The sequence below is a fragment of the Podarcis melisellensis genome (genome assembly GCF_964234715.1).
Source record: "Podarcis melisellensis genome assembly, chromosome: 1".
Classification (NCBI taxonomy): Eukaryota; Metazoa; Chordata; class Lepidosauria; order Squamata; family Lacertidae; genus Podarcis; species Podarcis melisellensis.
This window is the reverse complement of record NC_138528.1, coordinates 53,748,627-53,759,831: the sequence shown is the minus strand read 5'-3', so window position 1 is coordinate 53,759,831 and position 11,205 is coordinate 53,748,627. Positions and strand designations below refer to the sequence as shown.

Sequence of the window (11,205 nt, the reverse complement as noted above, 5' to 3'; positions counted from 1 at the left end):
CAAGCTTCCAATGGAAATGGCAATAAAGCCTGTTTGTTTGTTTGTTTGTTTGTTTGTGAAGAAAACCCTCAGCCACCTCAACTTTAAGGTTAAGCCCAGCCACCACCCAAGCATTTTTCATTTTGTCTGTCACCCGAAAGCCACTGATACCCAGCCTTTTTTGTGGGGGATTAATGGTCCCATGAATATGGAGCATGGAGATCTCTGGCTCAGCTTGAGTTAAGACCCCTTTCCATGATAGGCTGGTGTTATGGCAGTTGTTGCATGCCTTCTTCCTGAACTGTTTAAGTAACATTAAAAAAATCCCATATGTGGGGAGAAGCCCATTCTGCAAGCCTTTCCCTTTGACAGTGTAGGTGTATGAAGGGACCACAGCATGGGCTCCTTCCATGTGGTCCAGGACTTTTCACATTATCTGAGCAGGGTGAGATGGAATTATGCTGCAGCAGGTCGCAAACCACCAATACAATATGAACCGGGTTGATTTTGGCCACTATTCTTCACACATGGTATGCTAATGTTTACATAGGCTAAAAGTAAATATATTACTAATGATGAGTTAAAATCCAAACTGTTGTAAGTTATAAAGTTTTCTTTTTTTAGGAAAATGCAAGAGAGGGGAATGTAGAATTTTTAACCACCTTTTGACATCAGAAGCCACACTAAAAATGATTTCTGTCCAAATACAGAAAAAACCAACAATATTTTATTTATAATCTTATTTTAGTGTTTGAACTACAAATCCTGGTTCTAGAATTGTTTAAAAGATCATGGGTTTTATAGATGCTCACATGAAAATTAATTTCTTGGATTGTTTTTGTTTTTGTTTTCTTCTTCCACAGAATGGTCCCTTCAGGAAATACAGAACAGGTCATTATGTGAAAAATAAAAATAAAAATAAAATATTTTGTTATTTTTGCTGTTGTTGTTCCTTGATTGTTCTTATGAATCTACCACTAACATCCATTTCCCTGTTGAACCATTTCAAAAAGGGCATGAGAAGAAAATGAAATGAAGAAAGACAAAATAGACCGAATCTCACCACTAGAATTCACCATAAAAATTCCCAAAGCGTTAACAGAATTCTTACAAAAATCCCTAGACCAGTTTTTTTTTAAATCTTTTTTTTTAGAGAATCAAGTTGTTCTATGAAAAATATGGCAAATGGGCTTGGGAAGGGGGAAGAAGAAAGGGGAGGAAAGAAGTAGGGTAAATAAGTGCAGCAAAAAGAGGTTCTGAGGAATACACATAATTTTGTCTGCTTTCTCTCACAATAGAATTTTTAATAAATAAATTTCTTTTTTTTGTAAAGACACTTTTTTTGAAACAGTAGATTTAGCCCAGTCATTTGTGTCATTTTTTTTTAATAAACTGTCTTGTGTTTTAAATCTGTAAATGTTTTAGATCTGAGTCTCTTGCACATTGTCTTTCGAGTTCATTCGGATCAATAATGGTTCATGCACTGAACTGTGTATTGAATTTATTGTGTTAACTGTTGTTGTGTGGTTGAAAGGAGACTTATAAGAGTTATAGTGATTTAGGTGCTCATGCTCTATTGCTGGCATGGGCAAATGACTTTCTATAGGCGTGTCACCTGTAAGCTCATCATCCACATTAATGATCTCTACAGTTCGTGTTGGAGCATGGTGGTTTTGCCGGTGATGTTGCTTTCTCATTTTGTAGAAAATGACCAACATCACCGCTGCCATAAGAGTGATTGCCACAAAACAACCAATTATGATTTTGGTAGTCTTCATAACCTCATCTATTCCTGGAATCCCATTGCTCAAATCTGTCACAGCGATGGTGAACGTTTTTTCCGTTGACCTTGTGCTCTGTGGTGTGAGAGAGGTTGTCACATTGGTGGTGTCCCATTCAATGACCGGTGTGGGCCAAACCTGCTCTGTTGTCCGCGCCTCATCCTGAGAAGGTTCCACAGTTTCTACTGTGATGGTTGAAAAATAAGTAATACACTCCTGTGCAGTTACATTGAGTGTTGCAGAAGCTGTGGTATTCCCAACAGAGTTACTCACCAAGCATGTATACAAGCCCGTGTCTTGCGCAGTCACCCTCGTAAAATTTAACGTGCCATCGCTGAGCACAGAAATCCGAACCCTATAAGCCCCATGTGTTATAACAGACCCATTTGGAGTAATCCAAGATATAGAGGTCAGGGACGTCGATGCTCGGCATTTCAGCTCTGCAGCCATGCCTTCAGTGACGTTGAGGTCTGTTGGTGGCTCCACAATTACAGGAGCGTAGCACGTGAAGTAATTCAGGTCCAGCTCACCAATGTACCTCCCTTTCAAGCTAGGAGGCGTGTTGCAACGGGCACAGCATGCAGTGTTCGAGGGCGCTTTGTCTTTAATCCACCAGCTGAGCCACAGGATGTCACAGTTGCAGTTCCAAGGGTTGTGATGTAGGTGGATCCTTTCTAGACGGAGAGGTGTAAAGAGGTCGTGAGGCAGTAGTGTTAGATTGTTGTGGGCCAGGTTGATCTCCACTAGCGACTGAAGGTTATCAAAGGCATTCCTTTCAATCACTTGAATCTGGGATTGGATCAGCCACAATTTCTGAAGGTGCATTAATCCTTGAAAGGACCCAGGCTTGATAGCAGTTAAATGATTCCCAGAAAGGTCTAGCTCATCCAGTTTTACAAGTGGCGTGAGGTTAGGGATCTCCCGAAGGTTGCACATAGCAAGGTTCAAATACCTCAAATTGGACAGACCTTCAAAGGCACCTTCTGAGATATATGAAAGCCTTTTCAATTCCCCCAAGTCCAACCTTCGCAGGGAAGGGATTCTATTAAAAGCATAAGAAGGAATACTCTCAATGGGGTTGTTTCGCAACCAAAGCTCCTTCAGTTTTGACAAGTACACAAAAGCCCCATTTGGGATGGTGCTAAGACGATTGTCAAAAAGTTCCAAAGTATTAAGATTAGCCAGACCATTGAAGGCCCCTATTTCAATTGTTCTAATGTGATTTCTGCTCAGCTGCAAGACTTCTAGATGTCTCAGGTGTTTGAAGCTATTCACCTTAATGATTTGGATCTGGTTCTCATGGAGATTCAATAACCGTGTGTTTGTGGAGATGGCGTCAGGGACCTCTCTCAGATTCTTCCTCACACAAATTACTTTGCTAAACTGATTGCTGCAGGAACAGACAGACGGGCAAGTCTGAGCTCTGACCAAACCAGCCACCACAAGAAGTTGAAGAGCCAGTAGCACCACAAGCAAGGGGTCAAATAGGGCCCTGTTAAACCTAGGACCTATCATTATCTGCTGTGGGTGTAAGGTCATCTTGTTCAACATTCATAATTTATTTGGTGTTGGTCCTTCAGGAGTTCCAATAGTCTGAAAGAAACAAATAAAGAAGGATCATGTTAGCTCAAATTGTTAATTTGCACTACAATTTCCTCAACTTTATATATTTTTAAAATGGTAATTTTATGAAATACTTGATACACATAATTTCCCATTCACCTGCCTACAAATTTCTGGGGAATGCATCTTAATATACTAATGGAGGCTTAAAATTGCTACTTGAGCCTTTGAACTCTCTGTTGAACTATGCAGCCTAGTCACCAAAAGAAAATAACACATAAAATGGCATACAATTCTAACTGAAATATAAGATCGTTTCCGGTGGTGCCAATTCTTCCTCCCTTTTGCAGCACCTCTGCACCCCTTCCCACACTGTTCTGAAGGGCCATTCAATCTTCTGGAACAGATTTGCAGGGGCCACAAGGAGGGGAGAGGGAGAATTGGCAAGATTCTGCTGATGGAAGCCTCTGCTGTTTCTGGCAGCAAAGGGACATGATTGAATACAATATTAGAAATCATGAAAAAATTCTGCAAATGAATAATAATAATAATAATATGAAAATAAAATGAAAATGCAACACTATCGTTGTTGTGATATATGCTTGTCTTGTTTTTGTTTTTTTTATCAAGAAAAACTTCCATGAAACCATGCATAGAATGGAACTGGAATGTCATAGCCCATGTTTGTTTTTCAGTTGATACAGGAATTCTAACAATTAAGATGGGGACCCAACATGTCAGGGAATAAGTTCAGAACAAGAACCAAGAATAGTACATTTTGAAACTTCATTGCTGCTTAAAAACATGGAAAGAAGTCGAGACAATTGTTTGAATGTAAAACCAAAAATGTGGCCAATGTAGTTTGCCTCTAGTTTACCAAGAGCAGTGATTAAAAGGCAAGCATGAGTATAGCATTGACATGCATGTATGGTCTATGCGACACAGTCAAATCTGCAGACTCCTATTGCTTTTACTTCTTGTGCTATTTCCCCTAAAGGACAGTCGCCATGGTGTACACAACATAGAACTGAGGAATGGTGCAAGTAAAGCTTTTACTACTTGAATAGAAATGCTCACCAAATGCTTATTGTTTGCTTCTTTCAGGAAAGCAGATAAAAAGGAGTTTCTGTGAATTGCTGAGCTGAGCATCAGCTCTCTCCCACCATTAAGCAGACTCATCTGATTTCCTGATACACTCTCCACTATCCTTATATTTGGCCATAGCAGCAGAGAAAGTCTCATTAGTAAATGTGTGCTGAACACAGGAATAAAGAATGGCTATTTAAACGACAGAAAAAAATATATCTCCCATAGCTGCAGGGTTAGCAATTTCAGTGTTACCTCCAAAAATGTTTCTTTCGGATCTTAGTGTAAGTGAAAAAAGACCTTTCGACTCTGCAAATGATCATTACTATTCAAAGTCTCTCAGTGCTGATTCATTTGTGGTAGCTTCTAAAAAACCCAGCCCTGGCTTCATTTTCAATCTGCTACTCACTGCAAGGTCCCTGTGCTGTAGAGATTAATGAAATTTCCTATAAATCAGCCAAAAGTGAAGTCTTATAAATTACAGCAAGCGCCAAGCACATTTATAACCCAAAGCACACAGATGCATAATACATGCATTTAGTTGAACAAAAATACTATCAGCCAAAGGTTTTCCATTTTAAGCTTCAAATTGTTTCATTTTGTAGTAAGGAGGTGGAGGTGGAAATGGTATACTTTGAAAAACAGGGTGAAAATATATTATTATTCACATAGTAGTCTATTTAGTAAAAGGTGATTTTTATAATCAGATAATATATATTTATGAATTTACTTATGCATGTTTGACACTAGCTTCTTGCAGTAACAGAAAACTATTAAAGCTTTTGTGCAGCACTGTGAAGACTGTATTCCATACATTTCCTCAGAGACGAGAGGTTAAAAGCACTGGATTAGAATGAAAAAACAGAAAGCAGCACCAAAGAGCAAGAGAAAAGAGCAGAAAGAAGGAACCTCAGCAGGTGCTAGGACGCTGTTTATTGAAACGAATCTGGTGTGCTTTGCCATTTCTGACACTGCAGTACTACACATGTTTACAATGAGCTGGTTTGCAGAGCCAAACTATGGCTTTGTACAAATGCAGGAGTGTCCAGGCTCCCAGAGAGGAGAGAATGGCCACTTTTCTCCTCCTCTGCGTCTTCTGCTGCCAGTTAAGTCTTAATTTGGTTCAGTGTGTTGCCCAAACCCAGGCTTATGGTTTAGATTGCTTCAGCAAACCAAGGTTTGCCCCTGGGTTTACCACTCATGGTTTGTTCTGAGCAAGACAAACCTTAATCCACAACAGTACAGCAGCAGCAGTTGCTATCTCCTCTACAGGAAACCTCAGGTTTGTGTGGTCACACCAAGCCATTGTTTGGCTTAGTGTCACATGGGAATCAGCTCTCAGTGTCCAATAGAGCTTACTCTCAGGCAGAGGTGGATTTAGGGGAGCACAACCGAACCAGATGCAGAACCTCAGGGGTGACACAGGGCATTCCACAACTATGAGGTAGAATGGAAGGCGAGAGGCGGGAGGGGAGGGTTAGCACTGCATAGGGGGCCACTGAAATTTGAGTCCCCCAGATTCGACACCTTCCCAGGAGTATTGTAAATGTGTTCTGGTATGTGTGTTCAGGAACATTCTCTTAGTGTCTGCTGATGTACCCCTGTTTATTATTTTGTTTTAAAGCACAGGTTTAATCATCAATAAATTTAGTTCAATTTGTTTTCAACCAACTGTATTTTTATACGGGGGAACAGGGGGCAGGCAGGTGGGGAGACTACTCCCTGATCCTGGATGAGGCAACTGTGCCCCTGAAGTACCAGGTGCGTATCCTGGGAGTCATTTTGGACTGTCCATGGAGGTGCAGGTCAATTCTGTGTCCAGAGCAGCTGTCTACCAGCTCCATCTGGAATGCAGGCTGAGTCCCTACTTGCCTGCAGACTGTCTCGTTAGAGTGGTGCATGCTCTAGTTATCTCCTGCTTGGACTACTGCAACACGCTCTATGTGGGGCTACCTTTGAAGGTGACCCGGAAACTACAACTAATCCAGAATGTGGCAGCTAGACTGGTGACTTGGAGCAACCGCCAAGATCACATAACACTGGTTTTGAAAGACCTACATTGGCTCCTAGTACATTTCTGAGCACAATTCAAAGTGTTGGTGCTGACCCTTAAAGCCCTAAATGGTCTCAGTCCTGTATACCTGAAGGAGCATCTCCACCTCCATTGTTCTGCCCAGACACTGAGGTCCAGCGCTGTAGGCCTTCTGGTGGTTCCCTCACTGTGAGAAGCGAAGTTACAGGGAACCAGGCAGAGGGCCTTTTGGGTTGTGGTGCCCGCCCTGTGGAACATCCTCCCCTCTGCTTAAAGACCTCCAAAGAAGGAGACTCCACCACACTCCTTGGCAGCAAATTCCACTGTCGAACAGCTCTTACTGTCAGGGAGTTCTTCTCTGTGCAAAGTGTTTTTGTTTGATGTGTTCTTTGCTTTGACATCACCATTAACATGCACATACTCAACACCATGGCTGCAGTAGCATCCCTTGCAAGGTTGCTGAAATAATAATTGTAGTTAATAGATAATTGTAGATAATTGTTCTGGGCCGATAGTCATGGTTGCTGGGGCACACATACATGCTGTGTTGTTGTGTCCCTGGGAAAAGAAGGTCGTGTTGTTGTTGTTTTTGGCATGGAGGTAGAGATTTAACACTTCCCTCCTCTTTCATGATCTTGATGAACCCCCCCCTCCCGGTGTTGCAGTTAGGTTTAAGGGGGAAACTTCCCATTATTGTCAACCAGAGTTTTTCGAGTTTTCTGTGTCTACATATAAATTGCAAGAGGGGAAATAAAGGTCCAGCCTCCCCTGCAATTTAATAAAAGTTGAGCTCCATGCCTGAAATTAACTACAGAAAAACTAATAATGTGATTGCAAGTGACACAATTAGCATCATGTCTAGTTAGGTGCTGGGAAGAGTAGGAGATCTATGGTTGTATAAAGTGCAATCCTTGAGTGGATTTTGGCACAGGATGACACATTAAGGCTACATTTGTAAACACCCCACTTTTAACAGAATGGACCTATTTCCAAGTAAACACAAACACACACACACACACACACTTGTGCTGCACAAATTTTATGTTGAAAGACTAGCAGAGAAGCAACTAAAAAGAATATTGCTCATTTGTCTTTTTGTTTTGTCTTGCCTACTCTTTTCCCCTAAAGGACTATGCTTGAATAATGAATCACATTAGCTAGTGATAAAACAGATAAAGGAAACATGGGACCAAAGTCCTCTCTCAATTATTCTATATTGTTTCCATAAAAACAATAATGTAACCAAACCCAGCTTGGTACAGTTCATATCAGAGCTGGGAACTAGCAATCTTGATATGATACATCTTATCATTTGGATGGGGCTGTTATTCAGTAATGTACTTTACATGTAAAAGGTCTCAGGTTCACCTTTTGACATGTAAAGTACATTACTGTACTGAACAACAGCCCCGTCCAAATGACAAGATGCATCATATCAAGACTGGATACAAGATTGTGGGAGGAATTATGGAAGATGCAGAGGATACTTGTTTTCCTAGTGAATTGGGGGTCTTTAAATGAATAGGTTCCACAATATGAGTAGTGCTTGGCTGCCAGGCAATGTTGGAATTCAACATAGCAGTAAGGAGATTGTTATGCTTCCACTGACCTATATCCGTGCCTGATGCAGTAACCTCCCTTCCTCTCTTCCTACACAGAGTGGATTTCCCAGAGTGGATTTGTGGGGTCAAGGGGGAAGAAGAGGAGAGGTAATCCCCATCAAACTTGCAGAAGTCATTATGAGGGCTTCTGCTTGTAGAATGGGTTAGTTGCATCTGGCCCCAGGAGTTTCAAGTAGTTAGCATGTGGTAAACTAAATTCTGGTGTGACAATCACTTTTGTAACTACCAAAGATACTTATTTATCTAAAACTATAGTAAGCGAGGAATGCAGAATGCTGAGGACCTTCACTGAAGAAGCCATAGCACTGTTTATTCCAGTTATAAGAATATCTATAACAGAAGATATAACAACACTTTCAAGATGGTGAACATAAAATGGGGAAATGTATATGTATTTAGGTTGTGCTAAGACAGGGGTCAGCAAACTTTTTCAGCAGGGGGCTGGTCCACTGTCCCTCAGACCTTGTTGGGGGCTGGACTATATATTTTTTTTTGGGGGGGTGTTTTAAATAAAAGCACACATTCTACTCATGTAAAAACACGCTGATTCCCAGACCATCCGCGGGCCAGATTTAGAAGGTGATTGCACCAGATCCATCCCCCGGGCCTTAGTTTGCCCACCCATGTGCTAAGGTCTACTAACTTATACACTTCCCTAAAGGGAAATGAGAATGCAAGGCAGGGTTGTGCCAAAGGAGTTTAGGTTTTAACACTGTTTTATGATCTGCATTTTATTCTATTTCTGTACACCACTTGTGTATTCTCTGAATGTAGAGTCATTTAAAAATTCTAAACTAAACTAAACCAAACTAAAATAAATATTCTCCCCTCCCAGCATTTTGGAGTTTGAGTGTACACAGAACACCTTTAACAGAACATGTTCAATGGAAAAGTTATTTGCTAATTGAATACTATTTAGGGCTTATCCACACTTCTTGTCTTGCTGCTTCCCTCGGAGGAAATCTGCCAGAGTAGATGGCAATCAGATTTTCCATGGACTGCCATTTGTTCTGATTTAAAGCTAAAGAGTGGGTTTTCCCTGGAAAAGGAGCAAGGCAAGGAAAAACAGCTGATACTCATAGCTGTCAACGTTTCCCTTTTTTAAAAAGGGAAATTCCCTTATTCTGAATAGGATTCCTCACAAGAAAAGGGAAAAGTTGACAGCTATGCTGATGCCCATGTCTAGAAAGCATGGGTCAAGTGGAACAACGCTGCTTGGACTCATACTTTCTAGGCATGGGACAAGTCCTTAGAGTTTGACCTCTGATAAATTATCTATCATTCCAACTCATAAGAATCTAGCCAAGTTACTTTAAATCAAGAGTTTCTAACTTGAAATTTCTACTGACCATTTTAAGATACAAATCAGTGGTTTAATGACACAAGGTTTTCTAATGGATTGTTAATCCTTGAGCTATCTAAGCCTCACTTCAGTAACTCCTGAAGGGAAATTGATCTTCTGAAGGCTTTTTGCTGTTTTTGAGTTTCCTTATTCTCAAGGACTACATCATAAGGAACAAACAAGAGGGAAATAAAGGAAGACCAGACAGCTAATCAAAGAAATATCCAAAGTAACTCAGGAAATAGAAACCTCGTAAATATTCAGACCACCGAGTTTATAAACCACGTGTGCTCACTGAAGAGAATATATCAAAATCACATCAGTGTATTCTGAACGCAGTGGTTTCATGCCAAGGAATATTTCACCTGGTAATGATTAAATAGCAACACCTCTGTAATTAAAGGGAGCTTCTGATACATATTTGCTTTGTAAACAATTATTATCAACATATTACTAACATACCTGCAGGTTCGTTTCAATCTGAGAAAAATAAAAATAGCCTAAAAAATAGCATAAGCAAATAGGTATGCTATCTCATCTACCTCTCTATCCAATGAGTGTATTCTGAAAAAGTAAATGACAATGTATGTATCCATCTATCTATTATCTACCATACCTCACTGAATCAACCCTCAAAAGTACTATCAAGGTACCTCACACAAGCATTAAATTAAGTACATATCAACAAGAAGCAATGTCTAATTCTGAATAATTTTATTTTTGTTTTACTCATTAAACCAATATTCAGGTTTGAACACATATGCATGAGGTAGCACATAAACACAGCCATCCCACTCCACAAATAGTGTTGCTGGAGAGCACTATTCTGTCTCCATTTGTGAGTCCCATCATGAACACCTTGGCTGAAGATGTTGTTTTTTTCTGGAAGGTTGGTTGGCAAGGATCTAGCAAACCAGGACAATGTGAACTGGAAAGTTTCCTGCCAAACCCTCTATTAAAATGGACAGTAGCGTGGAACTTCCTAAAATTGTTTGTGCTCAATCTTACTCCAGTTCCTAATTTAATCAAAGCCTTTTGACTGGCAATGGAGAATGCTGCTATTTTGGATGCCCTTTACAAGAAGTTCTTTAAAGTCCACCTAAAGCATAGAACCAGTCTTCTCTTAAGCAAGAACAGAAGACTTTAGTCATCCAGGGCTATAACTAGTTTTTGATTTATGATTTGATTTATGAACTCAACTAGTTATCAGTGTAATCTCTCTGGTAAAGCCCTGGCATAGTTGATGAAATCACCAATGGAATTGGATTTACCAAAATACACACAGCACTTGCTGTCCTCACCTATGTAAGGAAATAAAGTTAAAGCTCTCCAGCATTTCAGTTCACACTGCAGCACCCCTCCCTTCCCTTTCTCAGCATCCAAGGAATCACCATGTAGCATCTGTGAGTGGCAACCCTGAAACCCCTCCCACTTCTGCCTTCAAAGTCAATTAGTAAATGGCCATTTTGTTTCCTTTCACAGTAGAACTTCATTTCTGTAATAGCTGTAATTTTTGTCACCGCTTCCCTTAGTACCTTATGAGGGCACTCTGTTATTTTGATTAAATGGTCCAAAGTAATTCACATAGTGTTCCTTTGTACTTGGAAAGAGTGCTCCTTTGAGGGCCAGCAATTCTAGACTGACAACGGCCTATCTTCTGGCAGAACAGACCTAGGGTCGCAGTGGGAAACAGTTTTAGCACATTTGAACCAAATCTATCCAAGTTATTAATGCTCCAGGAGTTAGTCCCCTCCTTTTGTACTTTTGCTTCTAGGCTGGTAAGAAAGCATCCTGCAGGGG

The 11,205-nt window shown here is 40.5% G+C and overlaps 1 protein-coding gene across 7 annotated transcripts in view; it reads right to left on the bottom strand.

The window, feature by feature from the left end:
- Positions 1 to 684: 684 nt before the first annotated feature.
- Positions 685 to 11,205, bottom strand: part of LRRC4C (leucine rich repeat containing 4C) — a 611,700-nt gene continuing 601,179 nt past the window's right edge. For all 7 annotated transcript variants that reach the window (XM_081891622.1, XM_081891624.1, XM_081891619.1 and 4 more), the window contains one exon: positions 685 to 3,353. In XM_081891622.1, coding sequence (XP_081747748.1) covers positions 1,401 to 3,311 — 1,911 coding nt within the window. In that variant the 5' untranslated portion in view covers positions 3,312 to 3,353 and the 3' untranslated portion in view covers positions 685 to 1,400. The remainder of the gene's footprint in view (positions 3,354 to 11,205) is intronic.